General features: G+C 47.1%; 1 protein-coding gene across 2 annotated transcripts in view; it reads left to right on the top strand.

Moving 5' to 3' along the window:
* CUBN (cubilin) overlaps window positions 1-23,113 on the top strand; it is a 299,203-nt gene that overhangs the window by 248,436 nt on the left and 27,654 nt on the right. For both annotated transcript variants that reach the window (XM_075315595.1, XM_075315596.1), the window contains 6 exons: window positions 335-516; window positions 1,989-2,160; window positions 6,452-6,808; window positions 19,374-19,495; window positions 20,648-20,873; window positions 22,007-22,194. In XM_075315595.1, the coding sequence (XP_075171710.1) occupies window positions 335-516; window positions 1,989-2,160; window positions 6,452-6,808; window positions 19,374-19,495; window positions 20,648-20,873; window positions 22,007-22,194 (1,247 nt within the window). The remainder of the gene's footprint in view (window positions 1-334; window positions 517-1,988; window positions 2,161-6,451; window positions 6,809-19,373; window positions 19,496-20,647; window positions 20,874-22,006; window positions 22,195-23,113) is intronic.

Raw genomic sequence — 23,113 nt, forward strand, 5'->3', positions numbered from 1 at the left:
GATCTACCATTCACAATATGTGATATCACAGCTCACCTGCTCCTCCTCCTGTACAATGACTAATAACACATTTATATACAGTACATGACACAGGATCCACCATTCACAATAGGTGATATCACAGCTCACCTCCTCCTCCACAATGACTGATAACACATCTATATACAGCGGATGACACAGGATCCACCATTCACAATAGGTGATATCACAGCTCACCTCTTCGTCATACATTCAATATAGAAACGTAAGTTCAACATTAGGTCTTGTTCTGCATTATTATTGTATATGTTCATATTTTTAGTAATATTGTTTGGAATAATGCTGTATCTTACAGAGTGTGGAGGAGACATTAATGGAATCACCGGAGCAATACATTCTCCTAATTATCCCAATCTGTACCCTCATAATCGCGCTTGTGAATGGAGAATAACAGTGCCAGAGGGGAGACGAGTGACACTGACCATTCACGACCTACAACTGCAGGACCACCAGAGCTGTAGTGAGGACTATGTGGCTGTAAGTCCCATGGAAAACCTCTCGGGTATATTTGGGATATTTAGCACATGATTGTTGCTGCGCACATGCAGAACATGAATAATCATAAGCTTCAAGGTTGTGTTCAAATGGAAGCAACAAACATAGTCAGACCAGATGCTAATATAGAGGAAGCACCAGGATCCCCGACACGGATGGGGCGGCCGGCCAGCGCTCAGTGTAGGCAAACAATGGCGGGTGTACCAAGCCAGATGCGATAAAGGCTTGCCTTATTTCACGAGAATGCCGAGAGATTTGGCGCCGACATCTGTGGAATGGCGCTGGTTAGGGAGGAGATTACTTATTGTTTTTATTTTACACTGGGGAATATTGTATTTAAGAATTGGAATTCCAAGGAGTGAACAACCCCTTTAAAAAAGTAATGGGGCCTCCACCAAAAGGTATAATGAAGCTTATACTCCTGTAATCCAAGTGATTAAGTCACAGAGCGGGCCAGTGGTGCGGAGCAGTGCAGTCATGTCATTGTGACGTCTGCGCCGAGATGCTGACATCTTGCAGGCCATAGGTTTATGGCAGACTGTAATCTGCAGAATGGATAGTGGTGGGGCCTATGGCCCAGGGCACTCTGCTCTACCACATTATAGGTGTTGATACAGCATAAAGTAGTGATCACCAGGAGCTCTGGGCACTGGTGACACCACTTCTTCTGTGCCCCCCCCAAATCTACCACTGATCCCAGGTAAAATTTAGCATGATTCGCGCTCCCGCATGCTATATGTAAGTGTCACATGGAGTTTTGTACAAACTTTGCAGACTGTCATGGCGGCATTGGGCTCTGAGATTGCAGATTTTTACACTCCGCCCGATGATTTCTCTGGTGTCTGGGATCAACACAGGCAGACCTGCTGTGTGCTGATTCATAGGCAGGCGAGAAATAGTTAATTTGCTAGGCTGCTTACTCCTTTAATCACATGTTGTGGGGAGGCCTATTACATCCCCTCCTATTTATGCTGGTGGAACCCTGATATCCTTGCCAGCTATAGTTTATTCTATGTTGGTCTGTGAGGTGTGGTGTCCCAGACTCTCTGGTGAAAGTTGTGCTTTACTTGTGCTTATTGGTTGGAGCGGTTGTAGAGTTTATCCCTGTTTTTGTACTTCCTTCCTGCTCTTGTTTTCCTCCTGAATTTCTTATTGTCTTGTGCTGTATGACAGAGTTTTGGTTTTCCTTTTGTATTGTATGTCTTTATTTGTGTGTTTCTACACACGCCTTCCTGTCCCTCCCTAGAGAGGAGAGGGAATCAGATCAGGACTGGTCAGGAGCAGGGCCAGGAAGGAGACTCAGACCTCTCCACCATCAAGAGTATCCCTGCGATTAGGGATAGCATAGGGTCCCTTAGCTTGAGGAACATCTTAGGAGCCTCGCTATCCCAAAGTCATCATGGCAGTAAGTTGCAGTAATACTGATGCTATTTTATCTTCTGCTCCTACCACAGGTGTACAATGGTTATCGCCATCAGTCGCCTCTTTTGGAAAAACTTTGTGGAAACCTCGCTCCAGACACAATAATCAGATCTTCTGGCAATACCATGAAAGTGTCATTCATCACAGATGGGTCCGTGTCCAGCGGAGGATTCCAGGCTACATTCACTTCAATGGAAGATGCTGGTAAATAACTAATAGTAAAGTAGTAAAGTATTTATCACAGTGGCTAACGCTGGAGGATAAACGTAGCTCATATTTAGAGACATAAATCACATTTTTTTACACAATAATATGGATCTGACAAGTCACAAAAGCATATAAAACAATTTGAAACGAGGCACAATAGACTTTGTAGAAATTGAGCGATAGTTTTTGAATTTTTCTTCTATATGTTGGCAAATGGTGACTCATCTGAACTTGCTGATTGATCCGAGCCTTAGGCCTCATTCAGACGTCCATGATTTATCACTTATTAGAGTTGAGCGAGTAGTAACTATTCGTACTCACTATACTCGTAACGAGAACTGTCTAATACTCGCATATTCATTCCGAATAGTGTGTGCAATGCAAGTCAATGGGGAAAAACTCGCAAAGTAATGAGTAACCCGAATTCCGCACTATTTGCTACTCGCATACATAGTACGGTTACTCTGCGAATTTTTCCCCATTGACTTGCATTGCACACGCTATTCGGAATGAATACACGAGTATTAGACAGTACTCTTTATGAGTATAGCGAGTACGAATAGTTTAGGTACTCACTCAACCCTATCACTTATGCAAAACAAACAGTCAGGGGCACTTTGCACGCTGTGACATCACTAGCCGATGCTAGCGATGCCGAGTGCGATAGTCCCCGCCCCCGTCGCAGATACGATCTCTTGTGATAGCTGCTGTAGCGAACATTATCGCTACGGCAGCTTCACACGCACTTACCTGTCCTGCGATGTAGCTCTGGCCGGTGACCCGCCTCCTTCCTAAGGGGGCGGGTCGTGCGGCGTCACACGGCAGGCGGCCAATAGAAGCGGAGGGGCGGAGATGAGCGGGACGTAAACATGCCGCCCACCTCCTTCCTTCCGCATAGCTGGTGGACGCAGGTAAGGAGATGTTCCTCGCTCCTGCGGCTTCATACACAGCGATGTGCGCTGCCGCAGGAACGAGGAACAACATCGTACCTGCGGTCGACCCGACATTATGGAAATGACCGACGCTACACAGATCGCCGATTTACAACGCTTTTGCGATCGTTTTTCAGCGCATCTAGGCTTTACACGTTGCAACATTGTTACCGGCGCCGGATGTGCGTCACTTTCAATTTGACCCCGACGATATCGCAGTAGCGCTGTCGCAGCGTGCAAAATACCCTTAGGGCGGCTTTGCACACTACGACATCGCAGGTGCGATGTCGGTGGGGTCAAATCGAAAGTGATGCACAATCGGCGTCACTTTCGATGTCGTAGTGTGTAAATCCTAGATGATACGATGAACGAGCGCAAAAGCATCGTTATCGTATCATCGGTGCAGGCTCTGACATTTCCATAATGCCGGTGCAGCGACAGGTACGATGTAGTTCCTCGTTCCTGCGGCAGCACACATCGCTGTGTATGAAGCCGCAGGAACGAGGAACATCTCCTACCTGCCGCCAGCGGCTATGCGGAAGGAAGGAGGTGGGCGGGATGTTTACATCCTGCTCATCTCCGCCCCTCCGCCGCCATTGGCCGCCTGCCGTGTGACATCGCTGTGACGCCACATGACCCGCCCCCTTAGGAAGGTGGCAGGTCGCCGGCCAGAGCGACGGTCGCAGGGCAGGTGAGTGCATGTGAAGCTGGCGTAGTGATAATTTTCGCTACGCCAGTTATCACAAGATATCGTACCTGCGACAAGGGCGGGGACTATCGCGTGCGACATCGCAGCATCGGCTTGCGATGTCGCAACGTGCAAACCCCGCTTTAGTGTTTGGTTCGTGTCAGTTTTTACTATCTGTGATTTTAATGTATGGATAATATATGATAAAGCTTCTCCTATCCAGTACAATATTGAGTCACAGACGATGTTCGGATTGTATACTGATGCTTTCCATGTGATCTTTATTGATGCATAGACTAAAGGCTGCTTTACACGCAGCAACATCGCTAAAGCGATGTTGTTGGGGTCACGGAATTTGTGACGCACATCCGACTCTTTAGCAATGTCGTTGCGTGTGACACCTACGTGAGATCAAAAATCGTCGCAAACACGTGTAAAATCGTTTACATGCCCCCCTATTCCCAATTATCGTTGCTGCTGCAGGTACGATGTTGTTCGTCGTTCCCGAGGCAGCACACATCGCTACGTGTGACACCGCAGAAACGAGGAACATCACCTTACCTGCGTCCACCGGCAATGAGGAAGGAAGGAGGTGGGTGGGATGTTCTGCCCGCTCATCTCCACCCCTCCGCTTCGATTGGGCAGCCGCTTAGTGACGTCGCTGTGACGCCGAACGAACCGCCCCCTTAGAAAGGAGGCGGCTAGCCGGTCACCACGACGTCGCTAGGCAGGAAAGTACGTGTGAAGGGTCCGCGCGATTTTGTGCACCACGGGCAGCGATTTACCCGTGATGCACAAACGATGGGGGCGGATACGCACGCTAGCGATCTCGCTAGCGAGATCGCAGCGTGTAAAGCGGCCTTAAGACCTCTTTCAGACATCCATGCAAAACACACATGCTTGTCACGGTCCGTGTTGAAGGTGCGTATGGCCATCCGTGTGCCTTGATTTTGGCACATCTATGTTTTCCGTGTGCTATCTATGATAGCACACTGAGAGCAGGAACTTTTTACTCACCTGTTCTGCTGTCTCCGGCGCTGCTGCTGCTTCTGGGTCTGCGGTGCAGGGAATATTCATGAGCATAATGAGCGGGCCCGGAAGCAAGTGACAGCAGCACCGAAGACATCAGTGCTGGAGACAGGTGAGTATAGAAAATCATTTTATTTCAAAGACACGTGTTTTCTCTGGTACGTGTCACACGGATCACATCAATGTGTGGTCCATGTGACATCAGTGCTGCTGGGGAAAAACAGACATGTTGCCATATGGAGTACCCGGACACTCGGTCTTTGTCAAAACACTAATGTGTGTGCAGACCCATTGGTTTTAATGGGTCTTCATGTGTCCGTCTTTCCGGTACGTATGAAAACGGACGTCACACATACCAGAATCACTGACGTGTGAAGGGGGCCTATGGGTGATTTTGATCTGTGAATCGATAATGGATATGCCTCTGTGATTATTGCACAGACACACACGGTCCACGAAAAACCCCAAACATCTGAACTACCATACACTAGAATGGGTACATGTTCTATCTGTGAAGACGTCTGAATGAGGCCTTCAAAGAAGTTTGTTAGCTCTGAAATCGGTATTAATGTAACCCCAGGTCCTTACAGGGGACCTTGTGGTAAGAAGAACCCCACCTTTCATATAGAAATCTGCTGGATAGTTTTGGAGAAATTATTTTTTATGTCCATATGCAAATGAGGTTGTTGGAGCAATGTGGGCGGTTTCGAGTAGTCTAAAGGAGCAATTCTTGCACAGGCGTGAAAATAAATGGAAACTGTTATCAATGCAATGAGTGCGAATCCAACAGAATTTTTAGACTAAAGGTATGGTCCTCTTAGCGCAAGGTCCCCTACAGGGACCTGTGCGTGGGGCAAGTTCAGAAAATCGTGCAATATGATCATTTATACGGACCGTCATTTCTAGACTGATCAGCCTCATAGCCATATATGATTTCAGGAAACCATTGGTCAGTCCTGAAGTTACGGTAAGTACTCGGACCATGATAGATGGAGGTCAGAACTGATGACAACTCCCTTTAAATGGTCCAATCGTCACCACTTTACAGCTCGGTTACAGTTGTGCTAAAAAGTTTACACACCCCGGCAGATTTTTTGCTTTCTTGGCCTTTTTTCAGAGAATATGAATGATAACACAAAATATTTTTTTCCACTCATGGTTAGTGGTTGGGTGAAGCCATTCATTGTCATCTACTGGGTATTCTCTTTATAAATCATAATGACAACCAAAAACATCCAAATTACCCAGATCAAAAGTTCACATACCCTGGTGATTTTGGCCTGATAACATGCACAGAGGTTGACACAAATGGGTTTGAATGACTAATAAAGGTATCATCCTCACTTGTGACCTATTTGCTTGTAATCAGTGTGTGCATAAAAGCTGAGTGATTTTCTGGGATCCAGACAGACCCTTGCATCTTTCATCCAGCCACTGACATTTCTGGATTGTGAGTCATGGGGAGAGCAAAAGAATTGTCAACGGATCTAAAGGAAAAGATAGTTGAACTGTATAAAACAGGAAAGGGATACAAAATGATATCCAAGGAATTGATAATGCCAGTCAGCAGTGTTCAAACTGTGTATATGGCACTTCCACCTATGGGTACTAAAACCTTGCACACTCATTTCTCTTGCAGTTTGTGGTGGGCCACTCGTGGAAGCTACGGGGGGAAATTTCACATCTCCGGGATATGATCAGCCGACAAATTACGCAAAGAACCTGAACTGTGAATGGACGATTCACAATCCAAACGCTTATAACTCCACTACGTACATCGAGTTCAAGATCCTGCAACTGGAGCCGCACTACAACTGCCAGAATGACTTTATTGAGATCCGCGCGGACCATGCGGAAGGCGAGGTGATCAGCAGAGTGTGCGGACGCACAAAGCCATCTGTGCCGCTCGCTCTTGTTGCTGCCAGAATCTGGGTGCATTTTGTAAGCAATTCGGAGGTGGAAGATCGCGGATTTGTTGCTGATTATTTATTTACAGGTAAAGGGCTATGGTCCGTCACATTTATCATATATCTATTGTTGTCTAATAACACTGTGGCAGATGGTCCCTGATGGTCCCTGAAGCCAATCCAATGATCTGGACTTTTTTCATGTGGCGGTCATATATTTAGTAACAACAGCAGTGTAGGATTTTATCAGGTAAAACCTTTCCTAGAGGTAAAGGTTGTCATGCTTCCATATGATGAGATCCCAAGGGCCCATTTTGGAGATGTGGCAAATCGACAACTTCGGTCGTACAATTGCAAAGTGGTCGTAAAACCAAGAAACTTTGCAATTTTACTCGTTGCTAATAATACTCTCCATTCTCAAGAACAAGAGGTTTTTTTTTTAAAATGTTATTGCTTAACCTTCATTGTCTAGGGTACCGGTTTCCTCTGCATCTTCCACTGGTGGCCGAGCATGCACAGTGCTTATAAGCACTTTATAATAGAGCTTGTAAGTGCTGATCCGAAACTGGCTGGATCACTGCCCTCCTGTGCGCCTACAATGCTGCAGAGGCATCAGCACCCGGGAGACATAAACATGCTGCGGGTTCAAACCATCAATCTACAGGAGCACAGCGCACCCGGCAAACAGGAAGATAGGAGGATGTGCTCCTGCAGATTTAATACAGTGTTTCCCCAAAAATAAGACAGGGTCTTATATAATTTTTTTGGCTCAAAAGGAGGCACAAGGTATTATTTTCAGAGGATGTCTTATAATTTTTTTATTGGCATTAGTGATTGGAACATGTGTTTATGGTAAATGAATATTCACCACTTTCCCTGCCCATTATACCACCCACCCCTGTGTTCCGGCATTAGTAATTGGAACATGTGTTTATGGTAAATGAATATTCACCCCTTTCCCTGCCCATTATACCACCCACCCCTGTGTTCCAGCATTAGTGATTTTAACATGTGTTTATGGTAAATGAATATTCACCCCTTTCCCTGCCCATTATATAATCCACCCCTGTGTTCCGGCATTAGTGATTGGAACATGTGTTTATGGTAAATGAATATTCACCCCCTTTCCCTGCCCATTATATAATCCACCCCTGTGTTCCAGCATTAGTGATTTTAACATGTGTTTATGGTAAATGAATATTCACCCCCTTTCCCTGCCCATTATACCACCCACCCCTGTGTTCCAGCATTAGTGATTGGAACATGTGTTTATGTCAAATGAATATTCACCCCTTTCCCCCGCCCATAATATTACCCTCCCCTCTGTGACGGCTGTGACTAATTCAATCAGGCTGCTTTATTAATGCCTGAGAATGGCACCACGATACTCGGACTGGCTGTCTGCTCTCCTCACCTGAGCTTGACAGCTGCATAGAAATACAGATTGATACGCTTGGGTTAGAAGAGCCGTTGGTCAGTACGAGCATTGTGATGCGATCCTGGGCAGTAGTAAGTCTGAATTAATCCATTAATCCCTGACACCCGAAAGAGAGGGGTGGGCAGGATTATGGGTAGGGAAGTGAGTGAATATTAATTTTTCATCCTTTAACAAACATTTCAACCACTGATACCAGCAGAGATATTGGTGGGATTATGGGAGGGGGAGAGCGTGAACATTCATTTTCCATTAACACACAGTCAAAATCACTAACACCGGCGCCGAGGAGTGAGCAGAGAATGTGGTGAATATTAATTTTCCATTTACTAGCCAGCAACTTCCAGGGCTTACAGCAACACAACCGGGCCATGTACACCAATAAAAGTTACATATTCTGAAAGAGCTGCCCAAGCCCTATTTCAAGATACTATTATAGTATGGTACACAACTAGAGCTTATTTTTGGATTAGGGCTTATATATTACACATACTCCTAAAAGGCCAAAAAACCCTGCTAAGGCTTATTTTTGGGGTAAGTGTTCTTTTCAGTGGAAACACGGTATTGAAGAATGCCTTGGTACTCTATGCTATTCCTGTAGTGTGGCGGTTCCCTTTGACAAGTTGTGGGAATGCAAATATATAGACAAGTGTTTCACAATTTGCAGTCCTCAATGCTCACTATAGATCACGTTTTTAGGATTTCCTTAGCATTGCACAGGTGGTGGAATCATTGTCAAGACATCAGAAATTGCCACATTGTCTCTCACCTGCTCAATTGTAATGAAATCTTGAAAATGTGACCTCTCAGGGGCCCTGAGGACTGGAGTTTGCAAAGCACTGGTATAGACTAAACATAAATCTTCAATGTATACAGTAGGGTCCAGAGTTGAAAACTCTCAGCATTCCTGACTGGATCAGTGTCTAGCAGATTTGTTTTTTTTTTTTTTTGCTGTTCGGATTATGTCAACTTTATACAAGTCAAAAGACATCATTGACATAAATCCAATATATTTTGAGGTCTCTAATACACCTGATGTTCAACCAGAGCCGGATAGTGACTGTCTCTAATGCACCTGATATTCAACCAGAGCCGGATAGTGACTGTCTCTAATGCACCTGATGTTCAACCAGAGCCGGATAGTGACTGTCTCTAAAGCACCTGATATTCAACCAAAGCCGGATCCTGACTGTCTCTAATGCACCTGATATTCAACCAGAGCCGGATAGTGACTGTCTCTAATGCACCTGATATTCAACCAGAGCCGGATAGTGGCTTTTTTTTTCATACGTTTATATTTGAAGCCATTTAGATACCTAAACAATAACAAAGACACAGTGCAATGGTTGAAGGCGGAAAAATAGCTAAGTGCCCCTATAACAAAAGGCAGATGGAGGAAATCTGTTCTCTATGATGAGGCAGAGCATTCAGTGTACAGGTGTGGTCATTTCTTATAATTTCTTATAGTTTTGCCTTCTCCTGGAAGCCACAAATGAAGAAGATGAAGGTCACACCCGGCCCCGTGGACATCACTGATCTGCTGGCTTCCATAGTAAATTATAAAAATTAAGGATTCATTAATATCCACATTTACAGTTAGGTCCAGAAATATTTGGACAGTGACGCAAGTTTTGTTATTTTAGCTGTTTACAAAAACATATTCAGAAATACAATTATATATATAATATGGGCTGAAAGTGCACACTCCCAGCTGCAATATGAGAGTTTTCACATCCAAATCGGAGAAAGGGTTTAGGAATCATAGCTCTGTAATGCATAGCCTCCTCTTTTTCAAGGGACCAAAAGTAATTGGACAAGGGACTCTAAGGGCTGCAATTAACTCTGAAGGCGTCTCCCTCGTTAACCTGTAATCAATGAAGTAGTTAAAAGGTCTGGGGTTGATTACAGGTGTGTGGTTTTGCATTTGGAAGCTGTTGCTGTGACCAGACAACATGCGGTCTAAGGAACTCTCAATTGAGGTGAAGCAGAACATCCTGAGGCTGAAAAAAAAGAAAAAATCCATCAGAGAGATAGCAGACATGCTTGGAGTAGCAAAATCAACAGTCGGGTACATTCTGAGAAAAAAGGAATTGACTGGTGAGCTTGGGAACTCAAAAAGGCCTGGGCGTCCACGGATGACAACAGTGGTGGATGATCGCCGCATACTTTCTTTGGTGAACAAGAACCCGTTCACAACATCAACTGAAGTCCAGAACACTCTCAGCGAAGTAGGTGTATCTGTCTCTAAGTCAACAGTAAAGAGAAGACTCCATGAAAGTAAATACAAAGGGTTCACATCTAGATGCAAACCATTCATCAATTCCAAAAATAGACAGGCCAGAGTTAAATTTGCTGAAAAACACCTCATGAAGCCAGCTCAGTTCTGGAAAAGTATTCTATGGACAGATGAGACAAAGATCAACCTGTACCAGAATGATGGGAAGAAAAAAGTTTGGAGAAGAAAGGGAACGTCACATGATCCAAGGCACACCACATCCTCTGTAAAACATGGTGGAGGCAAAGTGATGGCATGGGCATGCATGGCTTTCAATGGCACTGGGTCACTTGTGTTTATTGATGACATAACAGCAGACAAGAGTAGCCGGATGAATTCTGAAGTGTACCGGGATATACTTTCAGCCCAGATTCAGACAAATGCCGCAAAGTTGATCGGACGGCGCTTCATAGTACAGATGGACAATGACCCCAAGCATACAGCCAAAGCTACCCAGGAGTTCATGAGTGCAAAAAAGTGGAACCTTCTGCAATGGCCAAGTCAATCACCAGATCTTAACCCAATTGAGCACGCATTTCACTTGCTCAAATCCAGACTTAAGACGGAAAGACCCACAAACAAGCAAGACCTGAAGGCTGCGGCTGTAAAGGCCTGGCAAAGCATTAAGAAGGAGGAAACCCAGCGTTTGGTGATGTCCATGGGTTCCAGACTTAAGGCAGTAATTGCCTCCAAAGGATTCGCAACAAAATATTGAAAATAAAAGTATTTTGTTTGGGTTTGGTTTATTTGTCCAATTACTTTTGACCTCCTAAAATGTGGAGTGTTTGTAAAGAAATGTGACAATTCCTACAATTTCTATCAGATATTTTTGTTCAAACCTTCAAATTAAACGTTACAATCTGCACTTGAATTCTGTTGTAGAGGTTTCATTTCAAATCCAATGTGGTGGCATGCAGAGCCCAACTCGCGAAAATTGTGTCACTGTCCAAAGATTTCTGGACCTAACTGTATATTTCCATATTTATATTCCATCGTAAGAATAGAAAGACTAAAACAATGTCAGTTTCCGATCCCTCACATGACAGATACCAGCTGCACCGATTAACAATAATAGGGTCCATTATGTTCCATCCATTATTTTACCAGAAAAAAATAGCACATTTTCTTCTTTTTTTTTTGAGTCTGTAACAGGGTCTCAGTGTCTGTCACGCAGATGTGAACGAGATCAAAGCAGTGAGCGGCGTGTTTTACATCAGAGCGTTGACTGATTATAATACAGGCCAGCAGAACTGTGAGCGCAGCTCTGGATCATAATGTAGGTCGTTAGGAAGGTTCAGCACCAGGGCCGTATTTACCACTAGGCACCCGTGGTCCGGTGCCTAGGGCGGCAGATTGTGAGGGGCGGCACCCTCTGGCAGCAAAAAAAAAAAAAAAAAAAAAATTTTTTTTTTTTTTTTTTTTTTTTTACATTTTTTTTTTTTGTGGCCGCCGAGCACAGGGAGCTGATTGACCCCGGAACTGCCGGCGCCTGCACTTCCGGGGTCACAGGCGCGCGCCAATCAGCTCCTTCCTCTGTGCTGCGTCCACTGCTGTGTGGACGTCACATGCAGAGCTCGCAGCAGGACGCCGCGGAGGACGCCGTGATGGAAGCCGGTGTCAGAAGAGGATACTCACGTGAGCCAGGAAGATGGCGGCGGGCACTGGAGCAGGTAAGTGGATTCATAAGGAGCGTGGGAGTGTCTCTAATGCAGACCAGAGATCTGCGCATGCGGGGGGGGAGGCGGCAAAGGCAGATACTGGAGGGAGGCAGAGGCTGAGACTGGGGGGAGGCTGGAGGGAGGCAGAGGCTGAGACTGGGGGGAGGCTGGAGGGAGGCAGAGGCTGAGACTGGAGGTAGGCAGAGGCTGAGACTGGAGGGAGGCAGTGGCTGAGACTGGGGGGAGGCTGGAGGGAGGCAGAGGCTGAGACTGGAGAGAGGCAGAGGCAGAGACTGGGGGGAGGCTGGAGGGAGGCAGAGGCAGAGACTGGGGGGAGGCAGAGTCTGAGACTGGGGGGAGGCTGGAGGGAGGCAGAGGCAGAGACTGGGGGGAGGCTGGAGGGAGGCAGAGACTGGAGGGAGGCAGAGGCTGAGACTGGAGGGAGGCAGAGGCTGAGACTGGGGGGAGGCTGGAGGGAGGCAGAGGCTGAGACTGGAGAGAGGCAGAGGCTGAGACTGGGGGGAGGTTGGAGGGAGGCAGAGGCAGAGACTGGGGGGGAGGCTGGAGGGAGGCAGAGGCAGAGACTGGGGGGAGGCTGGAGGGAGGCAGAGGCAGAGACTGGGGGGAGGCTGGAGGGAGGCAGAGGCAGAGACTGGGGGGAGGCTGGAGGGAGGCAGAGGCTGAGACTGGAGGGAGGCTGAGACTGGGGGGAGGCTGGAGGGAGACTGAGGCTGAGACTGGGGGGAGGCTGGAGGGAGGCTGAGGCTGAGACTGGAGGGAGGCTGAGGCTGAGACTGGGGGGAGGCTGGAGGGAGGCAGAGGCAGAGACTGGGGGGAGGCTGGAGGGAGGCAGAGGCAGAGACTGGGGGGAGGCTGGAGGGAGGCTGAGGCTGAGACTGGAGGGAGGCTGAGGCTGAGACTTGAGGGAGGCTGAGGCTGAGACTGGAGGGAGGCTGGAGGGAGGCTGAGGCGGAGACTGGGGCAGGCTGAGGCTGGGGGGAGGCAAAGGCTGAGACTGGGGAAGAGAGGCTGATGCTGAGGGAAGATAGAGGCTGATGCTGGGGGAGAGAGGCTGATGCTGGGGGAGTGGGAGAGAGGGGCTAATGCTAGAGACAAAGGACAAGGGATGAGGGATAGTGCAATGACAAAATCGATTGGGTGGGGGGAGTGTAAGGACTCAGAATAAGAGGGGGCAGCATTGGGAGCTCATTGTGAAGAAGGGGCAGCATGTGTGGGATCAGTATGGAGTGGAGCAATGTAGGGGAGTCAATATCAAGAGTGGGGTAGTGTGTGTGGGGGGTCTCAGCATAAGCGTTAGTGTGGTGGTCTTAGCATGAGTGGGGCAACATGAAGGTCTCATTATGGAAAAGAGGAAGGCAGCATTAGGAGCTCATGGAGAGGGACAGCATGCATGGGACATTGTGAGAAGGGGGCAGCATGCATGGGACACTGAGGAGGGGGCAGCATGCATGAGACATTGTGAGGATGGGGCAGCATGCATGGGACATTGTGAGAAGGGGCAGCATGCATGGGACACTGAGGAGGGGGCAGCATGCATGAGACATTGTGAGGAAGGAGCAGCATGCATGGGACATTGTGAGGAGGGAGCATCAAGCATGAGACATTGTGCGGAGGGAGCAGCATGCATGGGACATTGTGAGGAGGGAGCAGCATGCATGGGACATTGTGAGGAGGGGGCAGCATGCAAGGGACATTGTGAGGAGGGGGCAGCATGCAAGGGACATTGTGAGGAGGGGGCAGCATTCATGGGACATTGTGAGGAGGGGGCAGCATGCATGGGACATTGTGAGGAGGGGGCAGAAAGCATGGGACATTGTGAGGAGGGAGCAGCATGCATGGGACATTGTGAGGAGGGGGCAGCATGCATGGGACATTGTGAGGAGGGGGCAGCATGCATGGGACATTGTGAGGAGGGGGCAGCATGCATGGGACATTGTGAGGAGGGGGCAGCATGCATAGGACATTGTGAGGAGGGGGCAGCATGCATGGGACATTGTCCTCACATCATGCTGCTCCCTCCTCACAATGTACAGATCATATTTCATAATCGAGGAAGGTGTGGTGGATATACAGTAGTTTATAAGGGAGGGCAGTGTGTAGTTTATTAGGGGCAGTGTGACAGTCACAGTATATAAGTGGGGACGGTGTGGTGGGAATATTTTATACTCATGCTATGTTTTGATGTGCCTGTGGTGATTCCCATTGGGGGGGGTTCGTTTCTTATTGATACTTTTTAAAGTGTGCTACAGAGTAGATCTGCCTTAAACAGATGTCGTGTGCGAAAACTCAGTTTTACGTTGTCACTAAGGGGCGCGACCACTTAAAGTGCCTAGGGCAGCACGAAGGCAAAATACAGCCCTGTTCAGCACACGATATTGTAAGGATTGTTCTCCTTTAGGCCAGTAGCGTTGTGTGTACATTTTGTGTATGTGTAAAATGGTTCTCATATTTACCAATGACAGTGAATTTGTAGCAATTTGTACAGCGGATCAATCCACAGAGAATCGGATTTGAGTAGAATTTCCTGAAATTTGCGGCTTCACGCGAATTCAAACATTTTGAGATTCGATTTGTATATGCCCTTATGGTCAGTGGGGTCCTCTCTTTCTCTCCTGTAGAGTGTATAGAGCGTAAGCTCTTATGATCAGTGGGGTCCTCTCTCTCTCTCTCTCCTGTAGAGTGTAAGCTCTTATGATCAGCGGGTCCTCTCTCTCTCTCCTGTAGAGTGTAAGCTCTTATGATCAGCGGGGTCCTCTCTCTCTCTCTCTCTCTCTCCTGTAGAGTGTAAGCTCTTATGATCAGCGGGGTCCTCTCTCTCTCTCCTGTAGAGTGTAAGCTCTTATCATCAGCGGGGTCCTCTCTCTCTCTCTCCTGTAGAGTGTAAGCTCTTATGATCAGTGGGCTCTTCTCTCTCTCTTTCTCTCTCTCCTGTAGAGTGTAAGCTCTTATGATCAGTGGGGTCCTCTCTCTCTCTTTCTCTCTCTCTCTCCTGTAGAGTGTAAGCTCTTATGATCAGTGTGGTCCTCTCTCTCTCCTGTAGAGTGTAAGCTCTTATGATCAGCGGGGTCCTCTCTCTCTCTCTCTCTCTCTCTCTCTCTCTCTCCTGTAGAGTGTAAGCTCTTATGATCAGCGGGGTCCTCTCTCTCTCTCTCTCCTGTAGAGTGTAAGCTCTTATGATCAGCGGGGTCCTCTCTCTCTCTCTCTCTCTCTCTCTCCTGTAGAGTGTAAGCTCTTATGATCAGTGGGCTCTTCTCTCTCTCTTTCTCTCTCTCCTGTAGAGTGTAAGCTCTTATGATCAATGGGGTCCTCTCTCTCTCTCTCTCTCTCTCTCTCTCTCCTGTAGAGTGTAAGCTCTTATGATCAGCGGGGTCCTCTCTCTCTCTCTCTCCTGTAGAGTGTACGCTCTTATGATCAGTGGGCTCTTCTCTCTCTCTTTCTCTCTCTCCTGTAGAGTGTAAGCTCTTATGATCAGTGGGGTCCTCTCTCTCTCTTTCTCTCTCTCTCTCCTGTAGAGTGTAAGCTCTTATGATCAGTGTGGTCCTCTCTCTCTCCTGTAGAGTGTAAGCTCTTATGATCAGCGGGGTCCTCTCTCTCTCTCTCTCTCTCTCTCTCCTGTAGAGTGTAAGCTCTTATGATCAGTGGGGTCCTCTCTCTCTCTCTCCTGTAGAGTGTAAGCTGTTATGATCAGCGGGGTCCTCTCTCTCTCTCTCTCTCTCCTGTAGAGTGTAAGCTCTTATGATCAGCGGGGTCCTCTCTCTCTCTCTCTCTCCTGTAGAGTGTAAGCTCTTATGATCAGCGGGGTCCTCTCTCTCTCTCTCTCTCCTGTAGAGTGTAAGCGCTTATGATCAGCGGGGTCCTCTCTCTCTCTCTCTCTCTCTCTCTCTCTCTCCTGTAGAGTGTAAGCTCTTATGATCAGTGGGCTCTTCTCTCTCTCTTTCTGTCTCTCCTGTAGAGTGTAAGCTCTTTTGATCAGCGGGGTCCTCTCTCTCTCTCTCTCTCCTGTAGAGTGTAAGCTCTTATGATCAGTGTGGTCCTCTCTCTCTCCTGTAGAGTGTAAGCTCTTATGATCAGCGGGGTCCTCTCTCTCTCTCTCTCCTGTAGAGTGTACGCTCTTATGATCAGTGGGCTCTTCTCTCTCTCTTTCTCTCCTGTAGAGTGTAAGCTCTTATGATCAGTGGGGAACTCTCTCTCTCTTTCTCTCTCTCTCTCCTGTAGAGTGTAAGCTCTTATGATCAGTGTGGTCCTCTCTCTCTCCTGTAGAGTGTAAGCTCTTATGATCAGCGGGGTCCTCTCTCTCTCTCTCTCTCTCTCTCTCTCTCTCTCCTGTAGAGTGTAAGCTGTTATGATCAGTGGGGTCCTCTCTCTCTCTCTCTCTCTCTCCTGTAGAGTGTAAGCTCTTATGATCAGCGGGGTCCTCTCTCTCTCTCTCTCTCTCTCTCTCCTGTAGAGTGTAAGCTCTTATGATCAGCGGGGTCCTCTCTCTCTCTCTCTCCTGTAGAGTGTAAGCTCTTATGATCAGCGGGGTCCTCTCTCTCTCTCCTGTAGAGTGTAAGCTCTTATGATCAGCGGGGTCCTCTCTCTCTCTCTCTCTCCTGTAGAGTGTAAGCTCTTATGATCAGTGGGCTCTTCTCTCTCTCTTTCTCTCTCTCCTGTAGAGTGTAAGCTCTTATGATCAGCGGGGTCCTCTCTCTCTCTCTCTCTCTCTCTCTCTCTCTCCTGTAGAGTGTAAGCTCTTATGATCAGTGGGCTCTTCTCTCTCTCTTTCTCTCTCTCCTGTAGAGTGTAAGCTCTTATGATCAGCGGGGTCCTCTCTCTCTCTCTCTCTCTCTCTCTCTCTCTCTCTCCTGTAGAGTGTAAGCTCTTATGATCAGTGGGCTCTTCTCTCTCTCTTTCTGTCTCTCCTGTAGAGTGTAAGCTCTTATGATCAGCGGGGTCCTCTCTCTCTCTCTCTCTCTCTCTCTCCTGTAGAGTGTAAGCTCTTATGATCAGCGGGGTCCTCTCTCTCTCTCACCTGTAGAGTGTAAGCTCTTATGATCAGTGGGGTCCTCTCTCTCTCTCTCTGTCTCCTGTAGAGTGTAAGCTCTTATGATCAGTGGGGTCCTCTCTCTCTCTCTCTCCTGTAGAGTGTAAGCTCTTATGATCAGTGGGGTCCTCTCTCTCTCTCTCCTGTAGAGTGTAAGCTCTTATGATCAGTGGGGTCCTCTCTCTCTCTCACCTGTAGAGTGTAAGCTCTTATGATCAGTGGGGTCCTCTCTCTCCTTGGGGATGGAGTCTCTGGTCCTGTCCCCCATTCTCCCTTTGCTACTAAGTCTTTGGATTCTTTAGGGTCAGCAAGGTCCTTGATGCTCCCCTTTGCTGTGCAGGTGTTAACAGGTCGTCGTGAAGCTCTTTCCTGTCCTAGGGTCCTGTACCCCGTCGGTGCATAGTCCCGGGAGTACTCCACCGGCAACCACTTCTGCGTACTAGGTCACCATTAACCCGAATCAGGACATCACTTCTCTTCCACCTTCACCTCTCGCCTGTCTGACCCTTGACTTTCTCTCTCTGTCCACAATCTCTGCAGTTCTCACTACTCTGTCTTACTGCAGTCTCCTTTCTGACTTCCTGCGTTCTCTCCAGTCTGCCCCTCCCACCTGCTCGTCTAGTGGACTGGAGTGGCCCCACCTCTAGGCGGCCATCCATTGGTCCCATCCTAGCCCTGTACCATTGTTTGGGGGATTTTTTGGGGAAAACTGGGATTACCTGGGTTTTTGTTGGCACCGGCACTAGGGTTCTATGTCCCTAAGGGGGTAGGCCCTGCATCCTGGTGGGGATGCAGTACCTTGTAGCACCCTGATGGTTTCAGAGGCGCTACAGACAGTCTTGTCTTCTGTCTCTCTCCTGTAGAGTGTAAGCTCTTATGATCAGCATGGTCCTCTCTCTCTCTTGTATGGTATACGGTACTTTAAAAGCTGATATTCTTGCATTTGTTGTGCTAGTAGGGGATCTTTAGCTGCTATTACTTTGTGTATTACTCATACAGCTCTCCTTTTTCTTAGGCTGTTAAATGTTCTTATTTTGTATGACGTTTACAATATCCCAATTAACCCTCAGGTGGACATCTACATCTTAATGTTTCCTTAATGTGGGGACTTATTGGACTGTTTGCACATTGCATATTATTTGTGGTGCTAGCTCAGTATTTGCTATCAGTTATATCATTCCCAAGGGACTAAATATATATATATATATATATATATATATATATATATATATATATATACATACATACATACATACATACATACATACATACATACATACATACATATATATATATATTGGGATCATTTATTTATTTTGATGCTTGTTTTTTTTGTGCCTTTTTCATTGTATTTAATAGTGTTTTGTGGCTTTTTGCAGCTTCTATAAAAATATCTATTTTTCAGCTGATCCCTTTTTGTGTACATACCTTCTTTTCTCCTTTTTTGTATGCAATGTGACATAACAGCGCTGCAGCCCATCAGTGAGATTAGCAGCACTGAGCGGTACATGCCGTCTACATAGTACAGCTCACTGATTGGCTGCAGCGCTGACATAACCCCGACAGCTTTTTAAACAGATACTGGTGGGAAGACTTGGCGCTGGACCTTGGGGAGTGTAAGTAATACTCGATTTGCTATCTTTATAGCTACCGTCCCCCATAAAGGAGAGTTTCCTGAAAGGGGAGAACCTCTAAGTTTTGGTAGCGCTCTTGTGATACAGGTCAGTAGGGATATATTACACTTGTTCCAAATCCAAACCTGTCTGCCAAAAGGTCAACCTTGTGTATTTAGACATTTCTGAATATTAAAGGAAATCTTGTCACCAGGTTTTTGCAGCCCCATCTAAGAGCAGCATGATTCTCAGGCAGAGACCCTGATTCCAGAGATGTGTCACTTACTTTACTGCTCGCAGCAGCTTCGGTTTTCTCTCCTGTACTTCTGTCTGTTCTCTGAATGCTGAGCCCTGTATAACCCCACCCACACCTCAGCTTTATCTGTACAATGTACATAGGCAGAAAGCTGCTAATCACTGTTGGGGGAGTGATTGGACTACCTGGCAGAAGATTTAGTGATAATCTCCTCCTGATAAAACAATGATTTTATGAAAACTACAGCAAACAGCCCAGTAAGTGACACATTGCTGGATTCAGGGTCTTTTCCCCAACATCTTGCTGCTCTCAGATTAGGTAGTAAGTGCCTGGTGACATATTCTCTATAATAATAGTTTATTTTATGCCGTAGGTTGTGGCGGAGTACAGAGTGGGGAGTCTGGAGTTGTCGCTAGTCCCAACTTCCCGGAACAGTACCCAGCTCTCAGCCATTGTGCCTGGCTCCTGGAGGCCCCAGAAGGAGACATCATTACTGTGAGTCTTTTCTAAAACAGTCTTAGAAGTTAAGATCAAATCCTAAAAGAGAGATAAGTCACTGAGCATGAGCACTACTGTAGTGGACATCCTTCTGTAGGCGACCTGAGCTCAGTTCTCAGCTGAATGGACTAACCCCAGCCTATCCAAATCGCAAATAATCCAAATATGTTGGTACCATGTGCATGGAGTCCATAGACCATCGGAGCCTTATTGTCATGGTATGTACGGAGAAGTACCAAGCGAATGACGAAACGGAAGGGAAACCCTGTGTCTAGGGAAGGGAAAGATGTTGACTCCTGACCAAACCTACTGCTGGTCCCTGGGGTCCCTCACCACCCTAGATAGTTTCTGTACCTATGCGCCGAGCCGGATACCTGACCCTAGGTATCCCTAGTGCTGGACCCTAAATAGGGAACGGGTGGGATGAGCTCTTTGTCAACGCTACTAAACATTATAAAAGACACAAGGACACACAGGAGGAAACTATGAAATACTTATCCACAGATGACTAGGGTAAAAGTTCAGCCAAGTTTTCAGCAACAATAACACAGAGGAGAACAAGCCACCTGCTTGCAACCAGATCTAGAATTAACTGAATATTATCACAAGCACCAGTCCAAGGAATTAAGGGGTATATAAGCACTAAGAGAATACTGATAATCAGCAGCTGTGTGGGAGGCGAGCTTCTGCTGGGTCCTAATGGGGGAGAGATGGAATCCAGCAGGAAAGCTCCCTATACCAAAGAATACTGACAGCAGAAACAATGGAAAGTCAGGGAGCATTCTGAGCAGCAAAATGCTACGACCTTCTATTGCCAGAAACCAGAAACTTATGGGGTACAATATAGGCCCATAGACTTTTTTGGGGGGTGCCATATTGCTCCTCCATACAACTTAGACCTATATAACATTGAAAACTTTTAAGAATTTGATTGAAAGCATTCATAAATATGCCCATTACATAAAAATGACCCTTCTCTGGTGCTCATGCTTCAGAAACGCCATATTGTCAGAATCATAAAGTAAACCTAATATATGTAAAAACTTCAAAAAGTTCCTTTGCTCCTTTTGCAGGTTTTCTTGCAGGTTGGTATCATGTCATCGCTTTGTGCCGTGGATGTGAAACATAACACGTTCTCTCCATTTCTAGCTTTCCTTTGCACATTTCGACCTGGAGTATCATGCCGTCTGCCGCTGGGATTCAGTCACACTCGTGAACGGAGCTTGGCCCGGATCCCCCATCATAGGACAATACTGCGGCACTACGTCCCCGGGAACCGTACAGTCCGGATCTAACACCCTATTAGTCATTTTCAATGCTGACCATTCAATGAATGGAGGAGGCTTCTATGCCAACTGGACCTCAGACTCACTAGGTGGGTATCACTTCCTTACATGGTCCATGTTCTCCGACCGGGGGAAATATTTTGGGGTTAAGTGCCAACCAAGAACACTTTGTAAAGTGGTGACAAAATTGGGCAAACAGTGTGATCATCTGATCTCATTCTCTGGACTCCAGTCAAGCAGCTGATTTTCGCACGACCCAAAAGGACAGGGAGGATGGCCACAACCTTCTAGTCATCCCTCCTGTAATGGCCACCATTCTCATGTATATGTAACGCCTGCCTGGATCAACAGACTCAGATGGGATGTAATGGATAGGCTAGAGGGAAGCCACTCACCAAGCAGGACCCCCAGATCCCTTAAACCCTTTAACCCTATACAGGGATTTGGAATTACACAGGGCCCTGGAGATCACTACCTGTGGAAGGCTGCAGTCCGATGAGAGTAGTCATCAGGCAGGGTCAAACCAGGAATAGCAGAACAGGGACAGAATCGGATGGCAAGGACGTAATCAGAAAACGGAGAAGAGGTCAAATCCGGATCGGGCAGCGAGGTACAAAAACAGCAGGCAGCAGGGTAGTCACAAAACACTCAGACGTCAGCACACAGGAATCACCAAACAGAATAGGGCGGACCAGGAGCCAGGAAATCAGAACTATCTCTGGCAGAGGTCAGCAGACAGGAGGGGAACTAAGAAGGGTGTGGTGTCTTCCCATTGGCTGTAGCTGAACGCTGGCAACTTCAGCTGGAAGATACACGCCACCCACAGTCAGCCAGCGGTACTGCAGATCCCAAGATAACCCAGCCCAGTGGATGATTGGAGCCTGCGCCCACCGGTGCCGCTGGCATCGACTCCTCTCCCATCACCAGCACCATCCACGGCAGGAACGCGGCGTCGCCTGGCGATCGGAGCAGAAGTCGCTGGAACGGACTCCGATGGTGACGTAACAGTATACAAGTATAGGTCATTTCTGCATAATCAGGAGCCCCAGAGGACAACTGGAACTATAGAGGAGGACCCTTACCTTTATGATGTCCATACGGCATATGGACAGGGTTAGGGTTGCTAGGACTAACCCCTTAGTTTCTTGTATATAATTCTCCACCTATACTCACAATAGTGATCATCGTTACTATTCTGTTATTTTTTCTTGTATATTTCCAGGGTGTGGTGGCTACATCCATGCAGACAGTGGTCATATTAAATCTCTAGGTTGGCCTCTAAATTTCCCCGTCAACAGCAGGTGCACATGGACCATTCAGACCCAGGAGAGCAGCCATTTTGAACTGGATTTCCATGAAAACTTCAATATTCCAGATAGCAGCGGGCGATGTGAGAGAAGCTTTGTGAAGGTCAGAACCAATCTTTTATGTGATTAGTTGTAGATTTCTAGGATTATGACCCCTGTGACCGCGCCTATCTTAAGAGAAGGGATCTGAAGTCCCTGTATGCTCACTGTCTATGGGACTGACAGATTGAAGAGCAAAGCGCTCTGCTCTCTCCATCAGTCCCATACACAATGGGATGATTACTACATTTAACAGAAGGCACCAAAGCCCCATTCTCGAGATTTGTGGGGTCCCAGCTACTGTCATTAGCGATCATCAAATTCTCATCTATCCTGTGGCCTGGTGACTGGTCGTTATGATGCATCACTACCGTTAACATAATTTTATACAGGTCTAAGTTCTGACTTACATATCCTAGCAATATGCGCCATATTGCTAGGATGTCATCATTTATGGAAGTATCTACAGGAGGAAATGAGATGAATCAGATGTGAAATACCAATTCTATAACTTGCAAAAACTACAATGGATACAGATGCTGTCATACTAGGTACGGGGAAGTACCAAGCGAGCTGGGAAAGATAAGGGAACTCCTGAGTCTAGAGAAGGGGAACATGGTGACCCCTGACCAAACCTATTGCTGGTCCCTGGGGACCCTCACCACCCTAAATAGATTCCGCACCTATGCGCCGAGCTGGATACCTGACCCTAGGTATCCCTAGTGCTGGGCCCTAAATAGGGAATGGGTGGGATGAGCTCTGTCAACCCCATTAAACGCTAAAGGAAGACACAAGGGGGACACACTGGAGAAAAAGTATGAACTACAGTATGTATCCACAGATGACTCAGGCAGGAGTTCAGCAAAGCTTCAGCAACAATACTATAGATGACAGCGAGCCACCTGCTTGCAACCAGAGGTAGAATGAACTGAATAATATCACCAGCACCAGTAAAGGGAAAAAGGGAGTATTTAAGCATCAAG

The sequence above is a fragment of the Anomaloglossus baeobatrachus genome, chromosome 6 (genome assembly GCF_048569485.1).
Source record: "Anomaloglossus baeobatrachus isolate aAnoBae1 chromosome 6, aAnoBae1.hap1, whole genome shotgun sequence".
In the NCBI taxonomy this organism is placed as follows: domain Eukaryota; kingdom Metazoa; phylum Chordata; class Amphibia; order Anura; family Aromobatidae; genus Anomaloglossus; species Anomaloglossus baeobatrachus.